The sequence below is a fragment of the Cupressus sempervirens genome, chromosome 5, assembly GCF_028749045.1.
Source record: "Cupressus sempervirens isolate cs-2001-9-10 chromosome 5, ASM2874904v1, whole genome shotgun sequence".
Lineage (NCBI taxonomy): Eukaryota > Viridiplantae > Streptophyta > Pinopsida > Cupressales > Cupressaceae > Cupressus > Cupressus sempervirens.
Genome location: NC_143122.1, coordinates 468,166,976 through 468,181,768, shown reverse-complemented (window position 1 = coordinate 468,181,768; position 14,793 = coordinate 468,166,976). Strand labels below are relative to the sequence as shown.

At 35.7% G+C, this 14,793-nt stretch overlaps 1 protein-coding gene across 2 annotated transcripts in view; it reads right to left on the bottom strand.

Moving 5' to 3' along the window:
• Positions 1–14,793, bottom strand: part of CAS1 (cycloartenol synthase 1) — a 235,375-nt gene that overhangs the window by 78,597 nt on the left and 141,985 nt on the right. For both annotated transcript variants that reach the window (XM_089831311.1, XM_089831312.1), the window contains exons 14-16: positions 8,717–8,763; positions 8,471–8,614; positions 958–1,135 (exon numbers count right to left, since the gene is read on the bottom strand). In XM_089831311.1, the coding sequence (XP_089687437.1) occupies positions 958–1,135; positions 8,471–8,614; positions 8,717–8,763 (369 nt within the window). The remainder of the gene's footprint in view (positions 1–957; positions 1,136–8,470; positions 8,615–8,716; positions 8,764–14,793) is intronic.

The following is a 14,793-nucleotide window of genomic DNA, read 5'->3' as shown; positions in this document are numbered from 1 at the left end:
ATTATGCATTTTATTATACCATACAGTAATAAAATATTGCAATTATATAATTGATAATATTTATTTTGTTTGATATATAATGTTATTTTATATTTACCAATTGTACTCTTTCTCTATTATAGAAAATTATATTGTAGTTATTTATTAATATTTTAGTTATTTACTATTAAATCTCACACTTAAAAAAGAGACATTACCCTTAAGCAATAATCCTTAATGAAACATACAACTGGTCAGGGAAACATTTTTAACAAAGGAATTATTCAATGTTTATTTCGTAAACATTTGGTAGCCTTCCAAGGCACATGAAATATGTCATTGAGTTTATGAAATTTCATTTTTTATGAAACAAGACATTTGAATAATAAAATGGATCAGAATGACAAACTGCTTTAATATGGCAAAGTATGTATCCATCACATCAATCCCTAAAAGCTTCATATGTATTTCCTCCTCCCCTATTCTCTCTCTCTAAAGATAATAGAATAAAAAATAAATATAGATGTGACAGATGACCCGTACTAAACTGATGCTACAGCCAGCGACAATGCAAAACCTTAAGTCGAAAGACATGTATAATACTTTTCAAATTCAATCAATGTAAAGAATCAGCTGAAGAATTAAACAACAATCACAAGATATTGTTGGATAAATATTTAGAAAGAATTCATAGGATGTAACACAAAATAACTATAAACAAGCTCAAACATGACATGGAAATGTCATACTTGGCATGGCTTGCATTCATCATGATCATTATGCACGCCCACAAATAATGGTCTCTATTCGAAGATAATGAATATTCTAGAATCAAAAAAGCATATTATATTCCAGCAATACATCAAAAATAATCAGGACAGAACGAACTTACTAGACTAACTTTAAGATTTGTTCAAACCTCTATGATTTGTTCAAAACTGACTTAATAGACCAAAAGTAAAGAGAGTAAGATAGCACCTTATCTTGGCATGAGAGATAACTTTCTCCCCAACCACCAGAAGGAAGTTGCTTGGACAGAAGGAAATTGCAAGCTTTTCGAATACTTGAACAATCTTCATAAGTTCTACCAGCAGCCACTAATCCCAGTATACCAAACCAAGTACCATAAGTGAAGCACACAGCCCATGAACCATACCTGAAAAAGAATGTTCCACAGGAATACAATTGTTTTAAAGATTGTTTGCAATGCTTGAATTATAGCTCAAAGAAAACAAAAAGTTTTCAAAATAGAATATCTCCTATTTCAAGGCTAAGAATACAAAAATGGCCAAGGTGATTGACAAATTTATTTTTATGAACCTGCAAAAAGTCATTTTTAATATGAACGAACATATAACCTATCAAGAATCAAATATTTATAATGTGGAATTAGACAAGGATATCTTGAGACTTGGGGACAATTGGGAAACTCGCCCCATACTGCCACCACCAAAAGGAAACATTTCCAAAAGGTCTCCCTATATGAGGGAGAAATTTCTTGTTGATGGGGCATTGGAGAGAAATTTACTTGATGGAAACCTTAAAAAAGATCACAAATGAAGTTACATAAAGCACAATTCAAGGATAACAAATTGCCTTCATGGGGCTTCACTAATACATTAAAACAAAGAGGATGCACCGACGAATCCATGAGAAATTGTGTAAGGTTGCCACAATTTTGTGATGTCAAAATTGAGAACAACATCCAACAAGGAAGTTAAGAAAGACAAAGATACTAGACAACAAATCCCTCTCATTGTGATAAGCTACTTCTAAGAGGAGGATGTAGCAATTAGAGGGAGCTTGAGCAGTAAAGGGAGAGTGCCAAATCCTTTTGATGAGGATCAAGAAGCTTGTATAGCAATGTGACTGCTAAAGCTCCTTGTTTGGTCAACATTGGAATCAGCTCTATTTGGTTATGATAATCGAAGTATTGACTATGTTGCCCATACTGAAAGGGAATCTCCATTCAAAGGGAGTCTAACGATCCATCACAGGCAACCTTCGACAAGGAGGTCAGAAGTGTTGACATCTATCTCAAAAGAGCCACATCATCAAGAAGATTTGTTAATGACGTCTTCACCATGAGGGAGAAGTTCAAGGTGTAATCCCTTTGTTAATGAGTTCTTCTCTGTGAGGGAGAAGTTTGAAGCGCAATCCCGTATCAATGAGTTCTTCTCTGTAAGGGAGAAGATCAAGGTGCAATCCCTTGTTAAAAAATTCATCTTTGCAAAAGATTGAGGTGCAACCCCTTATTTAAGCATTCTTCTTTGCAAAAGAATTTTGAGGTGCAAGCCCTTGTTAATGTATTCTTCTCTGGGAGAAAAGTTTGAGGTGAAAGCCCTTAACACACCCTCTAGGAGTAGCCATGGTGGATCCACCCTCTAGTAGTTGCCATGTTGATGTCATGTGAGAGAATGACTTAGCTCATGTTCCTTCACCCTCTGAGAGTAGTCACGGTGAATGTCATGCTAACATGACAATATTATGTTAAGAAAATCTGTGATGAGAATTTATCTAAATTGCTAAGTTGTGAGACTTTTCTGGGCATTTTTGGGAACAAATCGTACCAAAATCTGATTCTGAAATGAATCCCTGTGGGTACACATCTGGGATTTGATTTTTAGATGCGGAAATATTTAGTGTTCTAGTTTGATCATTTAGATATTTTAAATTTTTAAGACCTAGAATGCCGATTAATGATTTTTGAAATTATCTACAATGAGATTCTAACATGATCTTCTTGATACACAAACCTGAATTTAAATTAGAATGATATGCTCCAAATTTTAAAATTGTAATGGTTTTGTTTAGCATATGTATAGGTACATGAGATTCTCTTTAAGATGCATATATAGATACATACATATGTATGTATGTATTTCTGTTACAAGACTCAGCGAGTCCTTGCCGGACTTGGTGAGTCCTGAGGCGAGCCAGGCAAACGAGCCCAATGGCCTCTTGCCTCGAACTCGGCCAAGTCAAGGCTGGCTCACTGAGTGAGCTGACTCGGCTGACTTGGCAAGTCCTATCAGGTAGATTCAGACGGTAGTCAGCATCGGAAAAGGACCAAAAAAAAATTTTAATTTTCTTTTTTTTTTGTTTTTTTTTGTTTATTTGGTATGTAAACATTCTAATGCATAAGTTAGACCTAAAATTATCATTCTATCACTTGCAAACACAAAGAATAGAAAAAGAAGAGTTGAGGGAAGAGTATTATTGTTTTAGGAGATAAATTAGCAAATCGGTTGGCTCTCATCTATCAGTTGTTGATTGTTTGTGCCATTTTTTAGCTTGCATAGAAGCATTTGAGAGGAGTTTAAAGAAGCATTTGAAGGAGGCTTCTTCAAACTTGCGTTACATTTCCATTTCTAGAGCAAATTTGAAGAGGTAAGATATATGTTTTTCTTGTTATTTTGCAAAAAAAAATTACATTCATGAATCTTTTTTTATTTGCATGTGTTTGGACTATTTATATTTGTTCCATTTTATGGTGATCAAAAACTTGAAAAGTAAGCAGCCCTAGTGTTTGTAAATTGGATTTTCTATATTCTAAATGTTTTTTTTAAATTTATTTATGGCATATTACAGCAGTAGCAACATCATGTCTCAACCTGAGAGTAGTGGAACTAGGCCTAAAACTTACCCTAATGCTGAACCTAGTGCGGTAGCAAGGGATAGGGCTTGGAAACATGCTATGCCTGGGGATAAGAAAGGAGTTGTGAGATGTTGGCATTGTATGATAACATATAGCAGCCGAGGCATTAATAGATTGAACTATCACCTTGCACATATACCAAAGTGTGATATCAAAAAATGCAAGGAGGTACCTCAAGATGTTATACATGATATGCAAGCTCCCTTAGAGGAATCTTTAGAGAGGAAAGAATTTTAAAAAATCAGCGAGAAGAGATGGCACAATTAGTTGTATCTAGAAGTGTAGAGGGCTCTTCAAGTTATCATGGACATGGTCACCCTCCAATTCCACCTTCTATATTGCATCTCAAACCATGAGCCTTGGACCTCGGGTGCATAAGCAAAGATCCTCACTTGATTACATCTTTGTTCCATGCACAACTCCAGGTGCACAACTATCACTTGAGAGCATGGCTTGGAATAAGGAGAAGCATGAGCAAGCAAAGTTGGCACTTGGTGATTTCTTCTTCTACAACAACCTTCCATTTAATGCAACAAGGTACTTATAATTTTAATTTTTTATTTGTATGGCTTCCCTTGATTGCATAATTCGTATACTTATATTGTTTATTTAATTTGTTTTAAATTTTAGGTCTCCTTATTGGCAAATTGTCATAGATGTTGTTACTATTTGTGGTATGGGGTTCAAAGCCCCTGATGATGAGGAGTTAAAAGCTCCTATTTTGGCCCATCGCATTGCTAATGTAAAAGTAGAAATTGAAGAGCAGCATAAAGTATGGGTCGCGAAGGGTTGCACCATCATGACCGATGGTTGGACTAATAGAAGAAATAGAACACTAGAGAATTTACTTGTCTCCTCATCAATTAGTTCAATATTGTACTTAAAATGTTAGAATTTAATAATTTAGTAGTAAATTGATTGATCATTGTGATTGTACTAAATTTCTTTATATTTTCTCAAGTTCCACAGTGTTTTTGAAATCAGTTGATGCCTCATGGAAGATCAAAAATGTTGAGTATCTTTGTGAGGTAATGGAGGAAGTGTTGAAGGAGGTGGGTGAGGAGAATGTGGTGCAAATTGTGACATATAATGCAGCAAATTATGTTGCTGCTGGTAAACTTCTTATGGAGAGACATTGCCACTTGTTTTGGACCCCTTGTACGCCTTGACCTCGTATTGGAGGATCTAGGTAAAATTCCTTGGATAAAAAAATGTGAAGAGCCAGCAAGGAATATTTGCAAGTTCATATATAATCATGCTTGGTTCCTCAGCCTTATGAACCAACACAAAGAATAAAGAGTTGTCTCATCCAGCGATCACTAGATTTGAAACAAAATTTCTCGCATTGAAATATTTTCTTAACACAAAGTTTGGTTTGAAAGGTATGTTTGTATGTGAGGAGTGGACAAATTCATCATATTTAAAACTCAATGCAGCAGTTGAGGCGGTTGATCAGGTTTTTTATGAGAGTGGCTTTCAAAAACCCACCAAGGAGATTGTGGAGGTAATTTTCCTTTTTGTGCTCATTTCCATTTCATTTCACTAGCTTTGTTAAAATTTTAAACACCTGTTTATGTTTATTGGCATTTACATTGTTAATTTTTAAACGGAAAACTTAAAGCTTAATTTTTTTCTTTTTCCACAATGATTGCAGTTCATAGAGCCTCTTATTGGAATCCTATGGATTGTTGATGGAGAGAAGCCCTTAATGGGTTACATTTTTTAGGGCATGGATAGTGCAAAAGAGGCCATTCATGTTTTTTATGCAAGGAATTATGAAAAATATGGTCCCATATGGGATGTCATTGATAAGTGATGGCACAATCTACTTCATAGGTCTATACATACAACTGCTCACTTTCTTAATCTAGCATCCCAGTTCAACCCAAAGTTTAAGGCTGATGTAGAGATGTTGAGTGGCCTCTATGATGCTCTAGAGAGAATGTCACCTGATGCAACTGTTGGAACAATTATAGTCCATGAGATAGAGATGTATAAGAAAGCACTAGGAGATCTATTTTCACAAGACTTGTGCAAGAAAAACTGGACAGAACTAATGCCTAGTAAAAATGTATAATCCAAATTCTAAATTCTATTTTATTACCACTTTAAAATCTAGAATCTAGATTTATAAAATCAAATTTATAGAACTGATTTAAAATTTCCTTGTTTCAGATGTATGATGGGAGATGTTTGGTAATAAGCTGCCAAATCTACAGAGGATTGCAGTTTGTATCTTGAGCCAGACATCTAGTGCTTCAGGATGCGAACACAATTGGAGTATGTTCGAGCATATACACTTGAAGAGGTGCAACAAGTTGACAAGAAAAAAATTGAATGATCTTGTTTTTGTTCACTACAACCTTTGCTTCTGTCATCTCCCATTGTATTAGAGAAGGTTGATATACAAGCAAAGTGGAACACAAAGGTTGATGTTATTGTCTTCAATGATGAAGACTTGGAGTGGGTTTAGCAGGTTGATCGAGAGGCAGAGGCAATGGCGACAATAGTGGAGGAGGCTAGAGCACGAGGAGACCTAGTCCAGGACCTTGAGGCCCAGAGTGATGGGTCTGACTTTGATGATGAGGATTATGAGGATGAGGATGAGGATTAGTATGAGGATAAGGAGGATGATCATGTCACTGAGGTTCAACCTCAAACACAAGGAGAGAGGATGGCTCTACAGGCTTCGATGACCTATCTTAGGCGTACTCATAGGAAGACATAGGCTCCTATGAGCCTTTTTTTATATATGTTTTGAACATTTGATTCCATGGATTGCATATTCCATGGATATTAACATATTGTAGACAGTTGACAATTACACTATATTTTAGATTTCTATTATATTATTCAGTTTAACTTTATGTAATTTCTTTCAAATATTTGCATTTATACTTACGTGATCTATGAAAAGTTGTATATGTGTGCAAAGTAGCTTCTATTAATCTCAATTATTGTGTATTTGGTGTTAATTGGCTATATGATGCATGAAAAATACTTAAAATCCTTAAAAACCTTTCAATTTCATGGGTTTTTTTAATTTGCTGAGTCTGACCACTGAGATTGAGTCTAAGCTCAATTTGGGCCTGACCGAAGCCAAGCTAAGTCCGAGGCTGGAACACTAGTATGTATGTATGTCTATGTATGTGTATATATGTGTGTGTATATATATATATATACAGACACACACGTACATACATACATACATATTGTATGGAAGTACCAAAAACGTACCCAACCCCAAACAAAAATTTCTGTCGTACCAGCGTGTTGTACCCACATGCCCATACCTGTTCCCCTTCCCGATTCAACAACCTAGGATTTTGTTCTTAACACTTTTTGGTCGCACCTCTTTGTACATGTCATGCTATGACATATGAATGATCTCTCTCTTGCAAATTGGGAGTGTTAAAGATAAGGTACCTGCGATAGAGCCGATTTTATAACTGTATCTTTCTTTTCCTATTTTGAACACTCGGGGAAAAAAAAATTGGTTATCTGACCTATGGGAACTACTTGTCATCTTTTCTAAGAATTTTCAGGTCTGTTGTTCTCTAATGAGCACTAGTCAGTGAAAAGCTTCCTTCAAATATCTACTATGTTTGAGTCACTTTTCATTGTGTTAGAGTGTTGGATTCAAATGTTTTATTAATAGTCCTTTACATGTCTATGCTGGATCATTATAACCCATCTGTCCATTATCGCATTTCTCTTATAGCTTTTCATCCTAGACATTGTGCATTTATTGATGGGCTTCATATGATGACTTGGTAGCATGGTCATGCTGTCTATTCACATTATCTCCCATCAGTTTTGTATTTGAGTCGTCAGTTCATGCTTGACTGATGCCATGTGGGTTTGTAACTCTAGACTCTTGGCATTCCGTGGAAGACTCATCAGCTTCAGTTCGTGTCAGTTTATTAATGTGATGTAGAATCAAGCAACCATTACTTCTTTTGTGACTGTCACATGATTGGATTACAGAGTGTCTCATGGTGTAACGGTCATCCATCTTGATGACACTTGTTTGTGACTGTTGTGCCGCTGAACAGTATCTAACGGTGCTCTTTCCAACTTCCGCAAGAGCTATTTTGATTGTATGATGATGTTGTTTGGATGGAGGGACAAAATTACACTTGGGCACCGGTTGGGTGTGATTAATTATTGAGTTTTTTCTGTATGCAATTTGTGAGCATCAGATTTTGGTCACCATGTGATTCTGGCATTCTTGTTTTTCAATATACTAGAACAGACTTTGTTCTAGCTACGATATAGTATTATTATGTATTTCTGCAGATTGTATTGGCCATAAAGATTACTACTATGATAAACGATCTGTGTGTGATCATCTCTGCCTAAAGGTTTTCGCATTGAAACGGTGAGTGAAGATTTTCGTACATAAAAATGGTGTGCGTGGTTCAACAGAATATTGGCTTTCTGTGATCTTTGTATGAAAGAATTCAGTGTGGTACTCATGATAGCAGAGTTCTCTGTGGTCTGTGTGTGCAGAGATTCTTCATTAGTCTTTCTGCATCAGAGAGTTTTACATCCTAATTCGCAATAATCATGTGGAAGATTCTTGTGGGTGATTTAAGTGACTCACTTAAGTGCCGTCATTATACTGTAGAGCACTCATTTTCTCTGTAAATGTCTGTGGTGTGATCACAGACTAAGAAGACATGTGATCATATATAGTCATGCCCCTCTGCCCCCAAAAGCTGGCCCTCCAAATGTCATCCCAAAAATATGTCTCATTCATCCCACCATTCCCATCCCAAAATGCCATGGAAAACAGCTTTTACTGAATCATTATTCAACAACAAAGCATACCATGAACCATCTGGGTTCTGAATATTTTGAATATATTGAACACCTCTTTCAATGCATGTTTTGATTTCTTTGGATCGGTGTTCTGGATATAGTTTCTTAAAGGCTGCAAGAGCTTGAACAACTGCTGAAGTGCATTCCACGTACCTGAAAAATACAGATAACTATTTAATAAATGCAACTACTAATCCTGGCATCCAATTAAAATCACATTATACATGTAAAAGAGGAATGAAGAACTACACTTACGAGTAGTCAATGACAATATCTCCAAATGTCTCTGCTGGGTTGATAATCTACAAATGTAAGTAGAAACAGCAATCACAAACCCTTAAGTTCAGACTAAAAGATTGAAGTAATTGTCTTAAACAATCATTTTATTTAGCAAATATATAACCAATTGTGTTGTACTTAGAAAAAAATCAGTGTAACATTTTAAGCTTAATCCTTGCTGTAAATTCTGTCGTGAGCCACATTTCAGAATTTGTCATGGAGGTTGTAATATGCTGACCCCACTAAAAAAATTCCATTTTCTTTGTCTTCTCTGTTTGAATTTTTTTTGTCAAACACTTGTCACGAAATTAGAGTTGCAGAGTTTTCAGATATAAATTATGGACTTTTTTATTGCAGGTTTTCTGACATTCATAAACAAGCATTCAAGTGCTAGGGAGTGAGTACTGAACTATTATTGATTAGAAATTTCTGTTATTAAAATCGGAATGTAATTTGGCTTCCATAATATTCAAAACCATGTATACAAGAGAGTAAAAACCCTAATGGTTTACATCCTGATTTTCAACTTTTTCACACTAAGGTAATTTGTCACACAGTTTGTATGACCTGAATGGTGTTTGCAATATTTGTACTCACAACTTGATTTTTTGTATGGAAGGCTTGCATTCGAAATAGTATAGGTTTTTGTATGCCAGAACTCAAAGAACATTCACATTCATTTAAATATTCATTCAAATTGTAGATTTAGCAGATTTTGTTGTTTGTGTTGTTCATCATATGTTCACTACATAAGCATAAATACAACAGGGGTGTAAAACAGAAATATTTGCATATAATTCACACCATGGGAATAAACAAACGTAAGCAAAACCCTCAACTTTATTGCAGACCTCGGAATAGGAGAACACAACAATTTGTAGCAGTCTTCAGAAACATATTGCAGTAATAAATATTTTCAGAAATTCAATGCTGACGCCAACAAGAAGTTGCAGACATGGGAATAAGAGTTTATATTCACAGAACAATCACAAGAACTGACAATATGATTTCATGCCAGCGACAGCTCCTTGAGATCATGTACACCCTTCAACACATGATTTGCTCATGTACACCTTTCAACACATGAGTTGCCTTTGAATTTATATTTTGATGCCAGCTTTGAACAGAAATCATAATCATTTTACCAATTTCAGGAATTCCAACACATGATTTTATTATTAGTGGCTAATGCTTAAAGAAACAACTCCTACCCATACAATATGAGAGATGCCTGGATATGGCAGATTTAGCAACTCTTTCCCAAACACCAGTCAGCTGAAAGACCCGATCTGATGTATGTAAATGGGTAGTGAAATAGCCTCTCGTACGGCAGTAAGGACTCACTAAAAGTGCCCGACTCATGTGTGCGGAGCCCACAGGATATAACCACACTTCAGGAGAAATTCTTCCACTCACCATCAATTCCACTCACAACGATATTAATTGGCTATCATTTAGCAAAGCAATATAAATATTTGTTTTGCCCAATAGGAAAGAATCAGCCCAATAATACTTGCACCCTTCATCAAATATTTTGTTAACGATGCACTTCCATATTTCACAAATACTACATTCCAAATCCACTAATTCCCATTCGCCCTCCTCAAGACATAGCATATCCTAAGTCAAGACCAGAGGAAAATCCATAATATAATCAGAGAATGAAGGTTGTGCAAACAAGGAATATAGTAAATCTCCAAAATGGAATTTTCCTAGCAATGTTATAAACAAAAGTCTTGCGCCAAATAAAATGATGTCCCCAAATGATCATCTTCGCCAAACATGATAATATGAGCCCAATAATATAATATTATGATTCTAACAAACTTTTCTCTGAATGCTTGCTTGATATGAACAAATTATCCATGTAAGATTAATCACTAAAACCTCCCTTTCTGTGTCCAGAAACTCGTCAACAAATCTTCAATCAATTATCCAAAACATGAGAGTTGTCTTCAATGAAGACCTTACAAATCCCTAAAAAATCATATCCAACTAAGAATCTGAGATGATGCTTCCTCCTCCACCTAGTTGTACTTCCCAAAATGGCTTACTCAGGTTTGTATCCCAACAACCAAATTTGAGAAATTCTCAAATCAAACTGAAGAAATTATTATTAGTATTTTTCTAAGTTGCCGGATCAGATTCTGGTATGGTTACAATTTCGAAATTCATCCAAAGATTTCTGGAGTTGAGTTCAGCTTCAGTTTGAGTTCATCAGTACAAAAAAAATTAAAATGTATGTGTATGTCTAAAATATGCTGCAGCAAATAATTTCATACACCACTATGCTAATATTAAAGCAACTTAGCAAATTACACCACTATATATATTGGCGTTTCAGTTCAAATGACATAACAAAATGACAAATTATACCACCATATCAATCTTTTTGTTCAAAAACAATAACGTCAACATTAATAATCAGTTATAAGTGATAAAATATTATCAGACAAATCATCATCATTCTGTTGTTGTGGATTAGAAGCACAAACACTGCTACTAGCATCAGTACCATCAGCTTCAGGCCAAGCCTAAGGATTAGCCTCAAAATCACTAAGTAGCTGGCAATCACATCATCAATTGAAAGTGCATCAAACTAGGCTTCCAACTCCACAGAGTCTGGTTCAACATCCCAATGCTTTGCCTCCCTTTTTTAGGGAGAATGGAAAGGCTTTCCAGGTGTTGCCTTTGTTTTCTGAAGGTATCGACTTTGTTTTCTTTGCAAGTGAAGACTGAGCATCACTTTGTTTTCTTTGCAAATGAGGAGTGAATATCGTGTGTCTAGAAAAACACAGGTGAGTATCATTTGTTAAGAAATCACAGGATTATCATGAGTTTAGCAAATTGCATAACCTAAAAAGTGACCAAACAAAAATTCAAAAATAATTTTAAAAGTCAACTTGGCAGACCACATTCACTCCAGGCTCGTCATCGTCAGCAAATGTCTTTGACGTGTTATAGGAACAAATCTCTATGAAGTTAACATTATGATAAATACTCTTGCCAATATAAGTTTCATCGTGAGCCTTTGAAAACAATCCACAATGGTCATCCTTCTGTTCTTATGCACAAGCTTTTGAATGACTAATTTGTTTGACGATTGTTTGATAGCTTTAAATGGCATGGCGACTATGTAAGTTTCTTATGGCATTTATTGCTTCACTGTTATTGATCTTCGCTGCAGTTTGCGTATTCACCCTGTTCGATGTCACTGTATTTGTCTTATATTATTGATGGCATCATTTGCATATTCTGACGTGTACGTTTGAAATAAGGATTTTATGGACTGACATATGTATAGCAAAATCAAGCTTCATCTATAATTATATCTTTGAAATGGTATGCTCTGTGTCTCGTCCTCTTTTGCTGACTTGTCTTCTTCCTAGAAAACCTGATTTTGTTTGTTCACTCTTTGACACCACTGAAAACACTCCACTTCCATATTCGCTATGTATCTTGATGACATATACTCTGCTTAGGTGCTATGAAAGTTTGACCAATGATCTTAGACGATGAATTTGCAAGAAAGTGATTTTGATAGCATTGATAACATTTTATTTCCATCACCATAGCTCACATTGACTAGATATTCCAATATGTGATCGCTGAAGACAATATGGTTGGTTGTTGAACTTTCAAGCTTTTGGATGGCTTCTTCAACCATAAACTCCTCTCGATGACTCTTTTGATAATATGACTTCACTCCATGTACAAATCGTTGGTGTATCCATATCGGGCCTTTCTTTACATAATAAATTTCTTCCTTTGTTGTCGTCCAACATAGCTGTCTTTTATTAGGCTTCATCTTTTTGGACTCTCTATGTATTAATAGAAATACAAAGAAAAACTATATATATGGTCGTTATACATATATCTCTCCTTCCAAATGAATAGATGACCCTTAATATCGAGCTGCATACGTATTTTGAATGGTTGTGACTCATCACTGATTCATCCCGACTAAGCAAGCATGATAAAACCCCAAGTCTTACATGCATACTTATTCATTTATTATCTGCTCCAAGCTTGCTTCTCATACTCTGAGTTACGATCAAGCGGTAGCTTTTGTGAAGACTACAATATCTAGCAAGCATGAGTTTCTGACACTTGGCATCCAACTTGGTGCATGATGCATCCGGGATCCAAACATAGGCAAGAGAGCCAAAAACCTTCAAGTGACCTTTTTTTGGATTTGCAACCTGACCAAGCCTCTTCTAGAGTCTTACTTTTGACTACCACAGTGGGTGACCTGTTCAAAAGGTAAACTACAGTGTTAACTACTTCTGCCCAAAACTTCTTTGGAACATGTCTGAGTTTGAGCATGGATCTAGCCATCTCGGTGATTATTTTGTTCCAACATTCAACTACAATGTTTTGTTGTGGTGTGTGGGGTGTGGTTAACTAGCATTTGATGCAATGAGTATCATAGAAGCTAGAGAATTTAGTAGACCAAAATTCCCCCTCATTAGCTGTCCTAAGAGCAATAATAGATTTTATAGACTCTTTTTCAACTCAAGGTTAAACTTGTGAAATACAGTAAACACATCTGATTTCCTTTTAAGAAAATATACCCACATCTTTCTACTGAAATGATCAAAAGACAACAGAAAATACACAGACCCAAGAACAAGAGTAGCCACCATAGAGTCGCAAATATCAACATGAACAAGCTAAAGTACATAAGAAGCGCGTCTTGAGTCGCCAACTAGGAAACGGTGCCTAATGTTGCTTCCCAACCTAACATGCCTCACAAACTCCAAGTTGAGTTTGAATCTCTGGCAATCTGAAGACAAGCTCTTCCCAAGCAAGCTGAGAGAGAATGCACATTTAAGTGCACATACCATTGATGCCAAAGTGAGCCGACAAAAGACCACCGAGAAACCATAGCTAGTTCTTGAGAATCACCAGAATCAACAAGTTTGAAAAGACTATGATCCTCAAGGCCTACTGCAACAACAGACTGAGTAACCCTATCAATGATGGTGCACTGATGTGAACTGCAAGTGATATCCAACCATGAAAAGTGTCACAGCATCTAACTGACTGACTGAGAGTAGATTGACTGCCATTCTTGGAACATAGTTAATATCTTCCCCTAGCAAACTTCTGAATGTTGTCTTTGCCAACAACAGTGTACTCTTCCCCTCAACCAAGAAAAATTGAATCTGAAAAAGGTTGGTAGTGAGTGAACCAATCTTTGCAGAGGGTGAAATTACGAGAGGCGCCTGATCAAAGTACCAGGCAGACAACTTCACATGATCTGCAGATTTTTTAGCCATGAAGGCATAAAAGGCAGATTATGTCTTGTGAACCAGATTGCTTAGCTTGGACAGCTAAACATTTCTGACACTCAACGTTCATGTGACCCTACGTTTCTCTTAGTAATAGATTGATAGACTAATTTATGATTCCCTCCTAATATACTATATGAATTACAAAATCAGTACATGCTATTATTTGCTTCTTGTACTATAACTAGGTGTTTGGTTGAGGGCTATTTAGAATCATGACTATATAACACCAAAAAAGATATATTTTCTCTATTAAGACTGATTTTCAGTGATCAAATTTTCTGTTGCTGCATCTGAACTTTATCTTTGTGAAAACAATAATATGATGCAAGCTAAACATGACTGAGTGCAATCAAGAGCAACTTGGCTTCAACAGATTTCAATCTGAATGAGCATTATAGCTTCCATCAGAAGCATGTACAACATACCAAACTTATGATATGACATATATCTTAATCTTCATCATTGTGTTAGAATTCATAACTTTGATTGTAATAAACAGATGTTCACACCAAAATAACAACAAACCATATCCTCCACCTTCCTGAGGTGGACTCAGCTTTGTGAGAAAAATCAAAATTTGGGCATATCAATTAGCCATTCAAAAGGAAATGTGTGAAGATCATTTCAGCTTATCAATTCGAAAAGAACAAAAGAAATCAAATTTACCTAATTATATTACCATCAATAAGATTGTATATTTCCAAAAACACATGGAAAAAGTTCATAAGCAAAATTCCTCCGTAACAAGCATTTATA